Source organism: Oncorhynchus clarkii, chromosome 2 (genome assembly GCF_045791955.1).
Source record: "Oncorhynchus clarkii lewisi isolate Uvic-CL-2024 chromosome 2, UVic_Ocla_1.0, whole genome shotgun sequence".
Lineage (NCBI taxonomy): Eukaryota > Metazoa > Chordata > Actinopteri > Salmoniformes > Salmonidae > Oncorhynchus > Oncorhynchus clarkii.
Genome location: NC_092148.1, coordinates 84,940,176 through 84,958,886, shown reverse-complemented (window position 1 = coordinate 84,958,886; position 18,711 = coordinate 84,940,176). Strand labels below are relative to the sequence as shown.

General features: G+C 43.9%; 1 protein-coding gene across 4 annotated transcripts in view; it reads left to right on the top strand.

Annotated features, from left to right (window-relative positions):
• LOC139375158 (leucine-rich repeat kinase 2) overlaps positions 1-18,298 on the top strand; it is a 50,658-nt gene extending 32,360 nt beyond the window's left edge. For 3 of the 4 annotated variants that reach the window (XM_071116713.1, XM_071116703.1, XM_071116683.1), the window contains exons 33-50: positions 2,872-2,960; positions 3,261-3,448; positions 3,611-3,765; positions 4,368-4,514; positions 5,688-5,879; positions 7,775-7,921; positions 8,049-8,161; positions 9,127-9,317; positions 9,559-9,719; positions 10,989-11,260; positions 11,435-11,650; positions 12,267-12,460; positions 15,341-15,604; positions 15,712-15,864; positions 16,018-16,247; positions 16,806-16,874; positions 16,999-17,144; positions 17,337-18,298. In XM_071116713.1, the coding sequence (XP_070972814.1) occupies positions 2,872-2,960; positions 3,261-3,448; positions 3,611-3,765; positions 4,368-4,514; positions 5,688-5,879; positions 7,775-7,921; positions 8,049-8,161; positions 9,127-9,317; positions 9,559-9,719; positions 10,989-11,260; positions 11,435-11,650; positions 12,267-12,460; positions 15,341-15,604; positions 15,712-15,864; positions 16,018-16,247; positions 16,806-16,874; positions 16,999-17,120 (2,903 nt within the window). In that variant the 3' untranslated portion in view covers positions 17,121-17,144; positions 17,337-18,298. Of the gene's footprint in view, positions 1-2,871; positions 2,961-3,260; positions 3,449-3,610; positions 3,766-4,367; positions 4,515-5,687; positions 5,880-7,774; positions 7,922-8,048; positions 8,162-9,126; positions 9,318-9,558; positions 9,720-10,988; positions 11,261-11,434; positions 11,651-12,266; positions 12,461-15,340; positions 15,605-15,711; positions 15,865-16,017; positions 16,248-16,805; positions 16,875-16,998 lie in introns of all 4 variants that reach the window. The other variant, XM_071116693.1, reaches the window with a different exon arrangement.
• Positions 18,299-18,711: the final 413 nt, after the last annotated feature.

Below are 18,711 nucleotides of genomic sequence, written 5' to 3'. Positions count from 1 at the left end.
GGAACGCACAATCCCTCAATCAGTGCTCAGACTGTCCACAATAGGTTGAGAAAGGCTGGACTGAGGGCTTGTAGGCTTGTTGTAAGACAGGTACTCACCAGACATCACCGGCAAAAACGTTGCCTATGGGCACAAACCCACCGTCACTGGACCAGACAGGACTGAAAAAAGTGCTCTTCACTGACGAGTCGTGGTTTTGTCTCACCAGAGGTGATGGTCGGATTCGCATTTATCGTCGAAGGAATGAGCGTTGCACCGAGGTCTGTAGTCTGGAGCGGGATCGATTTGGAGGTGGAGGGTCCGTCGTGGTCTGGGGCGGTGTGTCACAGCATTATCGGTCTGAGCTTGTTGTCATTACAGGCAATCAATGCTGTGCATTACAGGGAAGACATCCTCCTCCCTCATGTGGTACCCTTCCTGCAGACTCATCCTGACATGACCCTCCAGCATGACAATGCCACCAGCCATAATACTCGTTCTGTGCATGATTTGCTGCAAGACAGGAATGTCAGTGTTCTGCCATGGCCAGCGAAGAGCTCGGATCTCAATCTCATTGAGCACGTCTGGGACCTGTTGGATCAGAAAGTGAGGGCTAGGGCCATTCCCCTGTCATGACTTTGGCCTGGGGGTAGGTTTATGACAGTCATAAGTACCTCTTCCCCCCTTTTTCCTCTCTACCCTACTGATGTCAAATTTGAAAACCCCTTGGTTAACATAGAGATTCTGGGAACATCAGAAGGTGGGGGAAAACTATATTCTGGTAATCCGACCAATTGAACATATGTGGTGGTACTTAATGAATATGATGTCAGTTCGGTTGTCACCTGGGACATTCTCATTGATGATAGGATGACAAACTCTACAGTGGAAAGTCTGCACATTGTAGTTATCGGAGTCACATGGAATTGTTGTTCAATTTAAATGTTTGAATATAAAATTATTGGTGAAGAGATTAAATGTAATTTTAGCTTCCAAATGAGAGATTTGGGTTTTCATAAGGTTATGGCTCTGCTCAATCAGATAAAGCAAAGGGCTGCAAGGATAGGAACCAGCGGGTGACCCGGGCGTTACTGTCCTTGTTCCGTGACATCCAAGCCAGTGGTGCATGGTCCGTTATGAGGGTGAAGTGCCTTCCCAATAAGTAATATTCAGCGTCTCCAGCGCCCACTTGATCGCTAGACATTCTTTCTCCACAGTCTTTCAACATTGTTTTTACCTCGGCCCTGACAGCCTCTCTTCTTGCATCTGGTATGCAGTAGGGTCCCAACTTCACCTTTTTCCCAGGTTCGGTGATGATGCTGTGCTGTACCAGTTCGGTGTGTCCTGGTTCCGGCCGACCAACTCCCTCAGCTCCTGCTTCTGTACTTGGCTCAGCTGCTCCCCCAGTGGGACCTCTGCCGGCTTGGTCTCTGTGGTAGCCTTCTTCGGGGAAAGTCCCTTCATTGTACCCCTCTGTTGTACACCAACACTTAGGCCTCCAGCATGTGTTCCCGTACCAGAGGCCACAGGGTTGCCATCCGGTCTCTTATGTCTTCCACGTGCTCCACCATGGTTCGGTGGGGCGACGGTTGCTGTTCCCAGGCTTCTTTAGCTTCATCCAGCAGTCCTCGGGGTCGTCTCCTGTACAGGAGTTCGAAGGGAGAGAATTCTGTTGAAGCTTGGGGCACTTCTCGGATCGGGAACATCATGTAGGGTAGCAGCTGGTCCCAATTCTTTCTGTCCACCTCCAGCACCTTCTTTAGCATTTACTTCAGGGTTCAATTGAATCTTTCCACCAATACATCAATCTGTGGGTGATACATTGAGGTACACAACTGGGTTGTTTTCATTGGTTTGCGTAGATCCTTCATGATTTGTGACATGAACAGGGTGCCCTGGTCGGTCAATATCTCGTCGGGGATGCCTACTTGGGAGAACAGCATGACTAACTCACGTGTGATTCCCTTGGTGGCCATGGGCTTCCGGGTACCTGGTGGCATAATCCACAATCGCCAGGATGTATTGGTGCTCTCGGTTGCTCCTGGGTAGAGGTCCCACCAGGTCCATTGCGATCCTGCTGAAAGGGACTGAAATAATGGTTAGGGGAATTAAGGGGCTGCGAAAGTGGGGTTTTGGCGTCACCTGCTGGCACTCCGGGCAATTGCAGCAGTAATCTTCCACTGCTCTCTTCACCCCCGGACAGTAAAATTGTGTCTTGATCATGTCTAAGGTCTTCTCCACCCCTAGGTGAGCCCCAAGAATGTGCTCCAACTACCGGACAGATGGTACAAAGGGACGGGCCACCAACAACAACTCCATACGTTCGTCATTCTTCTTCACGACCTGATACAGCAACTTCTTATTCATAGAAAAAGGAGGACAACTAGAATTCAAATGGGGAGTTTATTAGGGGGTTTTGCACACTGGGGAAAAGGGGGGAATTCACCAACCATTTCACAGTCCACAATCCGTTCTCGTCCATTCCGTTCTCCAGGGGTAATACTAAAACTCAGGTCCAGTTCAGTGCACTGTGGGGTTAATCAGACAGTCCAGGTCACAACAGGTAATCACACAGATATTTCTTTCTCTCTCTCTCTTCTCGCACTCTCCATAACACACGCTTCCCTCTCCATTCTCTGCCCCTTTGTGCAAGCCGCCTCTTCTTTTATCCCCAAGTTCTACCTGGCTTAATGACCCACAGGCTTCCCTTGTTGGGGCAGGAAGTCCATATAAGGCTCGGGGGTGGAGCCAGCAGACTGCAAGATATCTCCCTTCAATAACCACTCCCCTCACCTCTCCCTGCCGTCTGCCACAATATGTTTGTGTCTTCTGTTCATAGCACAGCCAGGTATTATTTGTTTGATTTACTTAAATGTCAATGTCTGTTTATAGGAGTCCTTCTGCACTTTGACGACCCGGCCCTCCAACTCAGAGAACTCTACTTTATCGACCCACAGTGGCTCTGCAACATCATCTCACAGGTAGACACACACACACACACACACACACACACACACACACACACACACACACACACACACACACTACAGGAGGATGGAATGAAGTGAATGGAACGTTATCATCCACATGGAAACCACATGTTTGATGTGTGTGATTCCATTTATTCTGTTCCAGCCATTACAATGAGCAGGTCCTCCCCAATTAAGGTGCCACCAGTCACCTGTGACACACACACAAATACACACACACACACACACACACACACACACACACAATGACCTCATTCAATCACTTCCTCCTCTCTCTCTTTCTCTGTGTAGAAACTGTCTCTGAAAAGCTCTGGGTTCTGGGAGAATCCCAAAGGCGTAGTCCAGCGCTCTATGGTGGAACGGTTCCTATTTGAGAGTAAGTGTTTCCCCAAGTGCCACCTGACCCAGTACTTTAAACTGCTGGAGAAGTTCCAGATCGCCCTGCCCTTCGGAGAGGACCAGCTCCTAGTGCCGAGCAGGTAAGAGGCATACCATTTTGTTGATTTTAGTATTGTTTGAGCCAAAATGGCCTACCAATTTCCTGAATTCTGTATCTACTGAATGGAAACTGTTGTCTATATTGTCTCAAAATCTCTTTGCCAAGCAAAAACCATGCTGATTGTCTTGTCCTTCCCTCACAGTCTCTCCAAACACCGGCCAGTAATTGAGATGCCCCACTGTGAAAATTCTGAGGTCATTGTTCGTCTCTATGAGATGCCCTACTTCCCCATGGGCTACTGGTCGAGACAGATCAACCGCCTACTTGAGGTCTCCTCCTACATGCTCTGTGGCAGAGGTACTAATGCTGACGTTAAAGGGATAATTACTTAGGTTGTTGTCGTTTCATCCAAAGTTCATTAGCTGGACATTTAGCCATGTCCAGAATCTCCTGGATAGTATTTTTTAGAACATGCAGCAAAGCTCCTGGAAACTGATTCTATCAGTACTGTATACACTGAGTGTACAAAACATTAGGAACACCTTCCTAATATTGAGTTGCACCCCCTTTTGCCTCAATTTGTCTGGGCTTGGACTCTAAAAGTTGTCGAAAGCGTTCCACAGGGATGCTGGCCCATGTTGACTCCAATGCTTCCCACAGATATGTCAAGTTTGCTGCATGTCCTTTGGGTGGTGGACCATTCTTGATACACACAGGAAACTGCTGGGTGTGAAAAACACTTCCATCTTGTGTCTTGCCCATTCACCCTCCGAAGGGCACACATACACAATCCATGTCTCCTCCCCTACACTGATTGAAGTGGATTTAACTGGTGACATTAATAAGGGATCATGGCTTTCACCTGGATTCACCTGGTCAGTTTATCTCATGGAAATAACTTTTTTGTACACTCAGTGTATATAGCTCTAAGTAGCCCCAATGTTGTTGTGTTGGTCCAGAAAGAGAGCTGCGTCCCAACCGTATCTACTGGAGGAGAGGCATCTACCTGAGCTGGTCTCCTGAGGCCTACTGTCTGGTTGAGGCTGCCAACGTAGAGGACAACCCTGCCAGCTTCGTCAAGATCACTGTGCCCTGCTCACGCAAAGGTACTGGAACTGCACCACAGCCTAGATAATAAGGTATCCATACTGAAATGTAAATGCTGTCAACACTAGTTTAAGGAAAATAAAAATAATAATTTAATAATTTTGGTTGTGAGCTGAAAAACGATTAAGAACCCCCGGTTTGATAAACTGCGTATAATATAATATATTGAAATACAGAGTGAAATAGATCATCAGTTGGAGATGATGATGATGATGGTTGTCAAATGAAATACACTGCTCAAAAAAATAAAGGGAACACTAAAATAACACATCCTAGATCTGAATGAATGAAATATTCTTATTAAATACTTTTTTCTTTACATAGTTGAATGTGCTGACAACAAAATCATGGATGGAATGGAAATCAAATTTATCAACCCATGGAGGTCTGGATTTGGAGTCACACTCAAAATTAAAGTGGAAAACCACACTACAGGCTGATCCAACTTTGATGTAATGTCCTTAAAACAAGTCAAAATGAGGCTCAGTAGTGTGTGTGTGGCCTCCACGTGCCTGTATGACCTCCCTACAACGCCTGGGCATGCTCCTGATGAGGTGGTGGATGGTCTCCTGAGGGATCACCTCCCAGACCTGGACTAAAGCATCCGCCAACTCCTGGACAGTCTGTGGTGCAACGTGGCGTTGGTGGATGGAGCGAGACATGATGTCCCAGATGTGCTCAATTGGATTCAGGTCTGGGGAACGGGCGGGCCAGTCCATAGCATCAATGCTTTCGTCTTGCAGGAACTGCTGACACACTCCAGCCACATGAGGTCTAGCATTGTCTTGCATTAGGAGGAACCCAGGGTCTCACAAGGGGTCTGAGGATCTCATCTCGGTACCTCCTAATGGCAGTCAGGCTACCTCTGGCGAGCACATGGAGGGCTGTGCGGCCCCCCAAAGAAATGCCACCCCACACCATGACTGACCCACCGCCAAACCGGTCATGCTGGAGGATGTTGCAGGCAACATCGACATAGGATTCGATCTTACTGCTGCATTGACACTTTGCCTATTTGATGGCTTGTCGGAGGTCGTAGCAGGATTTCTTATAAGCATCCGGATTGGCGTCCTTTTCCTTGAAAGCGGCAGCTCTTTAGCTCAATACAGAGGTTGTGTGTTACTGGGTGACGTGGTGGTGGTGGTGATGATGATGGTTGTGTTACTCCTCAGGTCGTGTGTTACTGGGTCAGGTAGTGGACCATGTTGACTCTCTCTTGGAGGAGTGGTTCCCTGGTCTCCTCACCACTGATATCCATGGCAACGGAGAGACCCTGCTGAAGAAATGGGCTCTGTACAGCTTCAAGGATGGACAGGAGTGGAGCAAGATACTGCTGGAGGACCTGTTCACTCACATAGATAAAGGTATGTCTTTTAACGCTTGGATTTGACACAATCAATACCTGTGTTAGTCATGTTTCTGGAATATCATAATTGAAAGAAATCACAACAATTTGGTAACACTACAAGCAATTGTGGATGTTCTTAAATTCATGGGAGAGATACACGAAGAGCTACTTTAATGTAACAATACCTTTTAAAAGTCTAATGTAGCCGTTTTTATCTCAATATCAAATCACCTTACTGTGATTTTTTTTGAATGGTAAAAAATAAGCAAACATAGCTTCTTAGCAAAGAGCGATTTCTCAAGCAATAATTTTGCTAGGACTGTCTGGGAGTGGTCTGAGTGGCGATGAAAAACAGAAAACTAGCTGTTATTGGCAGAGGTTTGGAACTCTCTTGTCGGGTGATGTCACCAGGCAGGCCAAATCTCCATCCCAACAAAACAGGCTGAAATTTCAGGTGGTCTTTTCAAACAGCCCTTACACATTTTTTTTAAATTTAACCTTTATTTACCTAGGCAAGTTAGTTAAAACTTCTTGACGCACCCATCCCGTTAGCGGGATCATATTCATCAACATCCGCTGAATTGCAGCGCGCCAAATTCAAATTAAATTACTAAAAATATTTAATTTTCATGAAATCACAAGTGCAATATAGCAAAACACAGCTTAGCTTGTTGGTAATCCACCTGGCGTGTCAGATTTAATAAAGCTTTTCGGCGAAAGCATACCAAGCGTTTATGTAAGAACATCTCTCTCAGTAGACAAACTATTACAAACAGCTAGCAGCCAAGTAGATTGGTCACAAAAGTCAGAAAAGCAATAAATTAAATTGCTTACCTTTGATGATCTTCGGATGTTTTCACTTACGAGACTCCCAGTTACACAACAAATGTTCCTTTTGTTCCATAAAGATTATTTTTATACCCAAAATACCTCCGTTTGTTTGTCAGAAATCCACAGGAAAGAGCGATCACGACAACGCAGACAGGAAATTCCAAATAGTCTTCATAGAAACATGTCAAACGTTTTTTTTAATCATTCCTCAGGTAGTTTTTAAAATATATATTCGATAATATATCAACCGAGTGTGTAGGTTTTTCAATAACAGCGGGAGGAACAATGGCGGCTTTACTCTGTAGCACAAAAACTCACTCTGAGAGCCCCTACCTATCCACATACGCAATGTGATTTTACACCCTCATTTTTTTAAATAAAAGCCTGAAACTATGTCTAAAGACTGTTGACACCTCAGGGAAGCCAGAGAAAAAGGAATCTGGTTGATATCCCTTTAAATGGAGGATAGGCATGCACAGGAACAGAAAGGTTTCAAAAGAAGAGGCAATTCCTGATTGGATTTTCCTCAGGGTTTTGCCTGCAATATCAGTTCTGTTATACTCACAGACAATATTTTGACAGTTTTGGAAACTTTAGAGTGTTTTCTATCTTTTCTAGAATTATATGCATATTCTAGTTTCTGGGCCCGAGAAATAGGCAGTTTCAAATGGGTACGTTATTTTAGCCAAAAACGAAAATACTGCCCCTTACACTCATCAAGTTTAAGAACAAATTCTTATTTACAATGATGGCCTACCCCGGCCAAACCTTAACCTGGAAGATGCAGGGCCAATTGTGCGCCGCCCTATGGGACCCCAAATCACGGCCGATTGTGATACAGCCTGGAATCAAATCAGGGTTTGTAGTGACACCTCTAGCACTGAGATGCAGTGCCTTAGTCTGCTGCGCCACTCAGCAGCCCTAAAATGGAATTATTCAAATGTTCTACATTTCACAGTATTATACCAACATCATGTGGCAATATATATAAAACACAGGAAATCACAGTTTTGATCCCACTGGACCTTTAACTTATGCCTGATCTCTCTCTCTCTTTTCCAATCTCCCTTCCTCCTGTAGACTGTCTTTTGGTAAACCCGGAGGACCCTCGCTGCACAGTGCCAATCTCTCAGATTGCTCCAGACCTGATCCTCAGTGACCAGCCTGCTGGAATCATCCTTGACAGCGAGGAGCTTGAGATAGACCTTACCAAGGAGAATCTGCTGGGTCAGTTACAATAATAATTTTATTTGTATCGTGCTTTTTATTTGTATCGTGCTTTTCATTTACATTTGTCGTCTCTTTCAACAGCTGCAGTGTCAATGACACAAATTTGTTCATTTTCTGAATGTAGGGGATGGTGGTTTTGGGTCTGTCTATCGAGGCATCTACAAAAATGAAGAGGTGGCAGTGAAGATTTTCAACAAGCATGCCTCTGATCTCTATATACACCGACTACTCCGACAGGTAATCTAATAATCTGAGTCAGGTGTTTTAGTGTCGGCAGGAAGAGCTGGAGAATAGCTCCAAGACCAGGAAGTTCTAGTGATCATTGCTGGTCCCGGAGAGATATAGAGGAAAAAACAGACTTACAGTGCGGAAAGTATTCAGACCCCTTGACTTTTTAAACGTTTTCCATTGCAGCCTTATTCTAAAATGGATGAAATAAAACCTATTCCTCAGAAATCTACACACAAAACCCCATTATGACAAAGCAAAACAGGTGCTATGACCCTTTGCTATGAGACTCGAAATTGACCTCAGGTGCATCCTGTTTCCCTTAATCATCCTTGAGATGTTTCAACAATTTTATTGCAGTTCATCTGTGGTAAATTCAATTGATTGGACATGATTTGGAAAGGCACACACCTGTCTATATAATGTCCCACAGTTGACAGTGCATGTCAGAGCAAAAACCAAGCCATGAGGTTGAAGGAATTGTACGTATAGCGCCAAAACAAGATTGTATTTAAGACGTTTTGGAATAAGGCTGTAACGTAACAACGTGGAAAAGGTCAAGGGGTCTGAATACGTTCCGAATGCACTGTATCTAGTCCTGGAGAAGGTATATCAGCTATGAGGTTGGGGTCAATTTGGGAAATAGGAATTTCAGGTTACTTCCTGAATTGACTGATTGGAAATGGATCCGATAAGCAGTTGCTGGCTATCCAGACTCTTTGCTCCGGTTAGAGATGATCCTATCGCTGATGACTTTTTGTACAACACCCCTCATTTTGACGTCACCACAAACCACTTCAATGATGGCAGTCTTAGACTAAGTATGTAACGAACGAGCAGCGGAATAATTTAATGTGATATGTCAGGCCAGGTTGTGTGTGTGTGTGTGTGTGCGTGCGTGTGCGTGACACTGTCTTCAGGCTAGACAATCAGTATTCTAAGTTGGTCTCTCTTTTCCTTCTGTCTCTTTCCAGGAGTTGGTGGTGTTGGGTCGTCTCCACCACCCCAGCCTGGTGGGGCTGCTGGCAGCCGGGGCGGCCCCTCATCTCCTGGTGATGGAGTTAGCCCCCAGAGGATCCCTGGACTCTTTGTTTGAACACGAGAACAGCAGCCTCAACCGCAAGCTCCAGCACAGGATTGCTCTGCAGGTGGCCGACGGGCTCAGGTAGGTTAAGCGCTCAATAGACTCATGCATACATGTATATACACACATTACATACAGGTGTATGCCCACAAGAACGTGCACACGCATCAGACAAAGTGTCAATGATATTCAGTTATTTCCAAGTATGTCTATAGTAAACCCAAACAAACAAATTTGAATTGATGATCTATATTGGGAACTCTCAATTTAGACACATTGTACATCAGTGTTTCCTCACTTTACCTCCCTTCCATATTGCCAGGTATCTCCACTCGTCCATGATCATCTACCGAGACCTGAAGCCTCACAACGTGCTGCTGTTCAACCTGAAAACTGACTCCGAGACCATCGCTAAGATCACAGACTACGGCATCGCTCAGTGCTGCTGCAGCATGGGGGTCAGGAGCTCTGAGGGCACCCCAGGTAGGAATTAACCCTGCAGTGTACATTTAGGGAAAATCTCAGCATGTTTCAAATTCCTTTCCTTCATCCCTTTCTATCTGTCTCTGTCCCCCTCTAGCCCCATGACTCCTCCTCTATTTTACTCTCTGTCTCTGTCCCCCTCTAGCCCCATGACTCCTCCTCTATTTTACTCTCTGTCTCTGTCCTCCTCTAGCCCCATGACTCCTCCTCTATTTTACTCTCTGTCTCTGTCCTCCTCTAGCCCCATGACTCCTCCTCTATTTTACTCTCTGTCTCTGTCCTCCTCTAGCCCCGTGACTCCTCCTCTATTTTACTCTCTGTCTCTGTCCTCCTCTAGCCCCCTGACTCCTCCTCTATTTTACTCTCTGTCTCTGTCCTCTAGCCCCCTGACTCCTCCTCTATTTTATTCTCTGTCTCTGTCCTCCTCCTCTAGCCCCATGACTCCTCCTCTATTCTCTGTCTCTGTCCTCCTCCTCTAGCCCCATGACTCCTCCTCTATTTTACTCTCTGTCTCTGTCCTCCTCTAGCCCCATGACTCCTCCTCTATTTTACTCTGTCTCTGTCCTCTAGCCCCATGACCTCCTCTATTTTACTCTCTGTCTCTGTCCTCCTCTAGCCCCATGACTCCTCCTCTATTTTACTCTGTCTCTGTCCTCTAGCCCCATGACCTCCTCTATTTTACTCTCTGTCTCTGTCCTCTAGCCCCATGACTCTTCCTCTATTTTACTCTCTGTCTCTGTCCTCCTCTAGCCCCCTGACTCCTCCTCTATTTTACTCTCTGTCTCTGTCCTCCTCTTCTAGCCCCATGACTCCTCCTCTATTTTACTCTCCGTCTCTGTCCTCCTCTATCCCCATGACTCCTCCTCTATTTTACTCTCCGTCTCTGTCCTTCTCTAGCCCCATGACTCCTCCTCTATTTTACTCTCTGTCTCTGTCCTCCTCTAGCCCCATGACTCCTCCTCTATTTTACTCTCTGTCTCTGTCCTCCTCTAGCCCCATGACTCCTCCTCTATTTTACTCTCTGTCTCTGTCCTTCTCTAGCCCCATGACTACTGATCTATTTTACTCTCTGTCTCTGTCCTCCTCTAGCCCCATGACTCCTCCTCTATTTTACTCTCTGTCTCTGTCCTCCTCTAGCCCCCTGACTCCTCCTCTATTTTACTCTCTGTCCTCCTCTAGCCCCATGACTCCTCCTCTATTTTACTCTCTGTCTCTGTTCCTTCTTTCTCCCTCCCTCTCCCCTCACCATTTCTCTCTCCACCCACCCAGGTTTCCGGGCGCCAGAGGTTGCCCGGGGCAATGTGATCTACAACCAGCAGGCAGACGTGTTCTCATTCGGCCTGCTGCTATACGACCTGCTGACCTGTGGTGAGCGCATCTCAGATGGCATGAAGTTCCCCAGCGAGTTTGACGAGATCGCTGTGCAGGGCAAGCTGCCAGACCCAGTGAGGCACCACGGCTGCTCCCCCTGGCCAGGCTTCCAAGGCCTAATGAAGGACTGTATGAGGGAGAATCCCCAGGACAGACCCACCTCCACACAGGTAACTGTTCTACTGTTACTGCTACTTGTCTCTGCCTGGCTGTGTGTGAAATGTAGATGTTTCACTGACTGTCTGTAGGTTTTGAACTGACTATGTAAAGGTGTGACTAAACTGACTACTTGCATTTGTGTAGGTGTTTGACTAACTGTGACTATATTTGCCTGTGTACTGTAGGTGTTTGAGAGGCTGAACTCTGGGGAGATGCTGTGTCTGATGAAGGAGCTGGTGGTCAGCAGAGCTGCCAATGCTGAGTGTTTCACGGTGGGCTACAGCAGCGCCAGCAACGGCCCCAGTTCTAACCCAAGGGCCTGGGTGGGAGGGGGCAGCAGCACACGGAGACTGGGCTGTGTCACGTCTATCGACCTGGAGACTGAGAAAGTCACAACACAGGTATTCATAATAGAGGATCTCTCAACGCAGGCACTCACATTGTAGAGATTTGCAAAGTACTTGTTTACAATACAATACCAGCTCTAACAGTAAATGTATTACTGCAGCTAGATAATTAGAGCTCAGCTATTCAAACAATAACATATGTCCTCACAATACAGGTATCTTTGACATACAGTACCAGTCAAAAGTTTGGACACACCAACTCATTCAAGGGTTTTTCAAATGTTTTTACAATTTTCTACGTTGTAGAATAATAGTGAAGACATCAAAATGATGAAATACCATATAGAATCATGTAGTAACCAAAAAAGTGTTCAACTGATCAAAATCTATTTTATATTTAAGATTCTTCAAAGTAGCCACCCTTTGCCTTGATGACAGCTTTGCACACTCTTTTGGTTACTACATGACTCCACTTGTGTTATTTCATAGTTTTGATGTCTTCACTATTATTCTACAATGTAGAAAATAGTAAAAATGTAAGAAAAAACCTTGAATGAGTAGGTGTTTCCAAACCTTTGGTACTGTAAGTCCTCACAATACACAAACACAGACTAATCTGTGTTTAAAATTCCCGTATTCCTCAATGCTAATGTCTGTCTTCTCCCTGCAGGTGATTGACACGAGTCCTGTCTTATGCCTGGTGACTGTCCAAGTCCCAGACGAAGCCTGTGATTGGCTGGTGGCTGGTACACAATCAGGGGCACTGGTCATGATCAGCACTCAGAACCTGTCCAACTGGCACAACCTGCAGAGTGTCACCGACGCTGTGACATCACTGTTCTTCCACACACAACCTCAGCGCAGGTAAGAGAGTGTCAGACTAGATGCTAAGCTATGGCTATATCAAGGTTCTGCACTAACATCATTTGGTCACACCAAATTTGTTTATAAAAAAATATATATATAATTGATAATGACCTGCATGACCTGTGTCCCATAATGTGCCTGCATTCCATACAGAACCAGGCTAATAATGGCTAGCCATCTTTTACATTAGCATGGCCTTGTGTTCTTACATTGATTTGGATATATTTACTGTAACAGCAAAGGAAAGAGACTGTTCAAATAAAGTACAAAATGTATTTATTGCAGATTTTAAAATGCTATGTGTAATTTTCTGAGAAATCCTCTAGAGGGCAGAATTTTTTACAATTATGCCAAGTCAAAAAACAAAAAAGTTATTGGGGAGATGGACTGATTTCCTTGCATTTCTTCAGGTTTTCGCTCTCAAGATCACACTTTTTTTTAATAGAAAAACGACTAAATTGGATGTTCTAAGTCCATAACAATGCTTAAACCACATCGGGGATGACCATTTTTAAGGTCTGGGGAAAATCTGAGAAATTTAAATAAAAATATGTAGTTACCCTTTAATTCGGGTCTGCACCAAGTCAGCCAGTTGTGGAGGTGTTTCTACAGATGGCTGTATTGGTCCACTAAAACGGCAATTGTAAAGGCCCAGTGCACTGCTTTTGTGAAATATTTATTTATTTTGAGATTGTTCAGGGGTGCTACAGCACTCTCAGCACCCCTACTTCCCGCGCTGTGCACATGTGATGGAGTTTTGAAAACAAATGGCCACTGGATTGATGCAAATAATCATGATTCTGCCAGGTAAGCTACTTTGTAGTTACCTTTTAAATGCCTTTCCATCCACCCGAAAACAGTTAGGCTAACATTAGCATCGCTAACAGCTACATAAAGTGGTAGACATATAGACCCTATGCACACCGCACAGAGCAGGGCTTGGCATTCAGGTACGTTTGCCAGTGACAAACAATTAACATTTTCAAGGACTTACATTTATATTTAATTGTTGTAATAGCCTATAGCAAAACAACTCCCCACAAATCAATGCAAAAAAAGAATGCAAAAAAGTATGCATTACCACTAAGAATAGTGCATATTTTAATAGGCCTGCTTACCCAATGGCATTGACATTCACATCATTTTTACATTCTAAAATATGTCCGAATAATGTGGGCATTGCTCCCGACACAAACGCACTAATGAAGTCTGTCCATAGCTAGTCAGTCTCGCCATTTGAGATGTTGAAGAGTTATTGAGAGGTTACTGTATCCTGTTTTAAAATGAGAAGGCAACCATTAACCGGGTTCCCTTTTGTAATGGAACACTTTGTATGGAAAACCAAGTTGAAGCCATTATTCAATGTTGTCTTGTTCATGATAACCTCAACAAGCGTAACAGACTAGCGCAACACCCTACAATTGAAATGGCTTTAAATAATGAAAGAGCCTACATCTCTCATAAAAACTGATCATTAATGAAATTACATAATTATTATATTGGAGCAGTGGAATTTATAAATTGGCATTCATGACTTCGATGACTTTTCAAGGATCAACGAGGTAATGTCAGATTTTCAAGGTAGGCTATTCCATGTTGACTGAATTGTGCATCGCAAATATTCAGCCAAGACTTTTAACTTTTTAAATACCTGGTTTCAGTGGAGGCTGCTGAGGGGAGGACGGCTCATAGTAATGGCTAGAATGGAGTCGGTGGAACGGTATCAACCACATTGAAACCAAGTGTTTGATACCATTACAATGACTCCATTCCAGACGTTATTTTGAGACGGCCTCCGCTGTCCGATTTGCCCATTCTTGACTTGGCATTTACTGGTAGATGCCATAACTTGGAACATCCTTTCTACCTCTGTGGGTCTTCACTCCACGCAACAACCAGTTGTTTGAGAGCTGCACGCTCTCTGCCCGACAGATTATCTATAGGCTATACTGTATGTGTACAGTGCACGTGTGATAAATAATCTCCATGACTAACAAACTGCTTCAGGAATCCTTCTGTTTTTTTTAATCAACTATGTGGCCTACACTAAAGATAGCATTATTACTATGCTTTTTTCACTGGCCCAAGAGGGCGACTGACAGGATAATCGACTGACACACACAGACAGGGGCATTCCCGTGCAGTTGTTGCCTCTTCTGAAAGTTGTTTTCATTTTGGTCAATTCACATTACTGTTGAATAAATTATAATAAAATATAAATAATAATACATTTTTAAAAAAGCATGACCAGGTAAAACATTTTCCCCTGCAACCTTGCGACCAATAAATGTGTGTCGCACTGCCATGTCAAAAGGTCGCAAGTGAGTCTGTTTTGGTCACGGTATCGAACCCTATGCTATGCTATGGCTATGACTACTGCTATGCTATGGCTATGAATACTGCTATGCTATGGCTATGACTACTGCTATGCTATGGCTATGACTACTGCTATGCTATGGCTATGACTACTGCTATGCTATGGCTATGACTACTGCTATGCTATGCTATGGCTATGACTACTGCTATGCTATGGCTATGACTACTGCTATGCTATGGCTATGACTACTGCTATGCTATGGCTATGACTACTGCTATGCTATGGCTATGACTACTGCTATGCTATGGCTATGACTACTGCTATGCTATGGCTATGACTACTGCTATGCTATGGCTATGACTACTGCTATGCTATGCTATGGCTATGACTACTGCTATGCTATGGCTATGACTACTGCTATGCTATGCTCGTTCCAAATAGCTGTACATGGAAAAGTACATCTGGTAAAGGTAGAATATACAATATTTAATGTGTATTTACAGTGACATTATATTACCAAGTAAAGTACTGACACTGATTTTTTTTGGATTTAATTTCAGTCAAAGAAAGAATTACTTGTTAGTTGGGACAGCAAATGGAATTCTGACGGTTTATGAGGACTCTGCGCTCAAGGTGGAGAATGGCCAGCCAGTCAAGACGTTGCACATCGGGAACGTCAACACCCCAGTGATGTGTCTGGGCCAATCAGGTCACTCCCTGGACAGGACCACGGTGTGGGCCGGCTGTGGGACCAGAATCCTTTCCTTTACCGCCGACTATGGCGTCTGTAAGACCATTGACACTAAACCCAACAGCCTCTTCCAGTGAGTGTCACCTTCAGAGATGTAACCCGATATTTTGGCGGCCTGCAGGGCTGTTGATTTGTTTTCTAAGTGTGAAGTGAGTTGCTCTGTGTGTGTGTTCTCCTCAGGCAGCATCATGCGGTGAGCTGTGAGCCGTGTGTGTCTCGTATGGTAGTGGAGAAGCATGTGTACCTCAGCAAGGCTGGAGGGCAGAGCGTGGAGGTGTGGAATAAGAAGAGTGAGCGGATGATTGACAGCATTGACTGTGCCAAACTACTCAGGTCAGCTCCACTCTGACACCACACACACATTTCCACTGCTGTGGGGAAAAAAAGAAAGTGGTTCCTAAATTGTTTCACCCCTCCGCCTACCCCTCACATGCCCCACAGTTTGGGAACCACTGCCTGAACCCACTCTGTGTTCTTGGCCCATAGACACGACTCCAGCCGGCAACCCAGAAAGGCTAATTCAGAGTTTGAATTTGGAGCGGATACTCCAACCTGGGCGAACATCAAGTCCCTCCTGGTGCAGCAAACCACCACTACCCTGTGGATCGGCACCCGGGGAGGCCACCTCCTCCTGGTAGAGCTGGCCAACCTCCAGCTGCTGCAGGTCATCAGCCCCCACTGCCAGTCCATACGCAGCATGGCCTCTGTTTTTATAGGTAACGACTATCTATCTGTATGGCTGTTTATGTTTCTCATTGGGGGGCCTCGAGCAGATATATATATATATATATATATATATATATATATATATATATATATATATATATATATATATATATATATATATATATATATATATAAAAATAGATTTTTTTTAATGATTACTAGTATAATTATTTATTTAATATGCCAAGCTCATGAGGCCCCTTGGTGATGTGAGGCCTGAGGCAATTGCCTTTTCTGCTAATGGTAAGTCTGCCACTTCAAATACACAGCCCAAAATAAGTATTTTAATGGTTATTTGTAAAGCTAATAGTCAACGCAGTTGTATTTAAGAGGATTTTCAAATACCTGGGTAAAGTGCATGGGAGTATATTTCTAAATACATTAAAATGTTCAACTACTCTTTGTTTCAAATAAAAAGATCTAAATACGTACTTTGAATGTATGTGAAAGTAATTGAGATATTTGAAATAGTACTTGAACCCAGGTCTGCTTCCTGTTTGCACAGTGGTGAAAGTTTCACGAACTCGTGTATTATTTTCATATCATAGAAACACTAAACCGTAAGAATGTGGTCCTGGTTTTGGGAAGAAGACTGTCCCAAGATAAGAATCAATATGGTAAGAAACAATGACAAAGACCTAACAACTACACAGAATTTCTCAAGAAAACCTAAATGAGATATTGAGAGTACAATCTGTGTGTGGGTCTGTGTTTTGTTTGTGTGTGTGTGTGTGCTCCCAGACGAGGAGTCTGTACTGATGGTGTGGAACAGTTCTCTGCCTCTGGAGGTCAAGGACCTCAACAAACACTGTGAGATGAGAGAGGAGATCACAGCCAAGATGAGAGAGCAGCAAAACGACTGAGTCACTGACTGAGCCCACAGCTTGGTACGTACCTGTACTTCACCACACGCTCCATTAATGCTACCTATACACATCAATAGTAAAAACCATAACACCTGTACTACACTGCCCATGTATATTACTCATACCAATAATCAAGTCAATAGTAAAACCATGGCAAAAAGACAATTTCAGTAGTTACCAATTACTGCTATATTTACTTTTCATTGTTCACAGAATACACATGGAAAAGGGATTTCTCTGAAGATTCAGTGAAGTAGTGTGTCTTCTGCACACATATAGTACCAGTCCACACATACAGTACCAGTACACACATACAGTACCAGTACACACATACAGTACCAGTCTACACATACAGTACCAGTACACACATACAGTACCAGTACACACATACAGTACCAGTACACACATACAGTACCAGTCCACACATACAGTACCAGTACACACGTACAGTACCAGTCCACACATACAGTACCAGTACACACGTACAGGGGGAGACGTTACCTCACTGAAATCACAGAGATAAAACTATCTCAATAACTGACATTGTCTGACAGCCATACTTCTCAGGGCACTTTGGACCGTGTCAAAGACCATGAAGAGACCACACGAGTGCACTTGATTTAGGTTACATTGTTTAAGTGCACTTTAATATTTTACTTCTTTCTCCAAACCCAAAAGCCGTCTGGATATCTGCATGCTTTATTTAAGTGCACACTTTCATAATCACCCCAAACTATTGCAAGCACTGACCAGGGGTTGACTGTATACTACAATACCTAAAAGTAAGTAAAATGCCTTTGAATAAAGAATCTTTTAATCTTAGACCGTTTATTATTTTCAATTGAAACGCTCCTGCCAAATGTTATTACAAATTGTATGTCTGAAAAAACTCTAAAAGGGATGCTTCATTTGTGTTGTTTTCATTATAAATGTGTGTTGTTTACCTGTTATCACCATTATAAAATGAAACTGAAGACAACTGGAAAAAAAGCCAAAGGAAATAAATTCTCACTTCTCAAGGGCCATATTTGATGATGTATTCAATACATGCGTTTGTTTACCAAATGACCCCAATCCTTGTCTTTTGTCAAGATGCGAGATGTTAAGTCATGTCATGACTGTTGTACTTGTAATGTATGATGTAGCATCTCAGTAAATTCTGTTTGACTTTTAAACAATGTTTGTATTTTGTAAAATTGTTATATATTGCCTGCCTCCCTGTCCTTAGATTGTCATCTGACAATATAAAGATGTTTGTCACGCACGCTAGAGGGCAGTGCAACACCGTTACATAGGCCACACATTGATGTATCCTTCACCATGAGTCTCTCAGTGAGTCACATCAAACAAAAGACCCAGTTTACATTTCCCTGACAGATCAACAGTGAGAACTACACAGACATTAGTGCCCAGTATGGACCAAGTTTGATCTTTAATTTCAACAGGGGGAAAAAATACATTGCGTTATGAAGCCATTTCATGGAGGGAAAAAATATTTACAAGTTTATCAAGAGGGGTCAAACCTCTACATAGATTGACAGCACATCAGTAAACAAAAAATGGAATCAGCTGTAAGGATTTTAAGCAC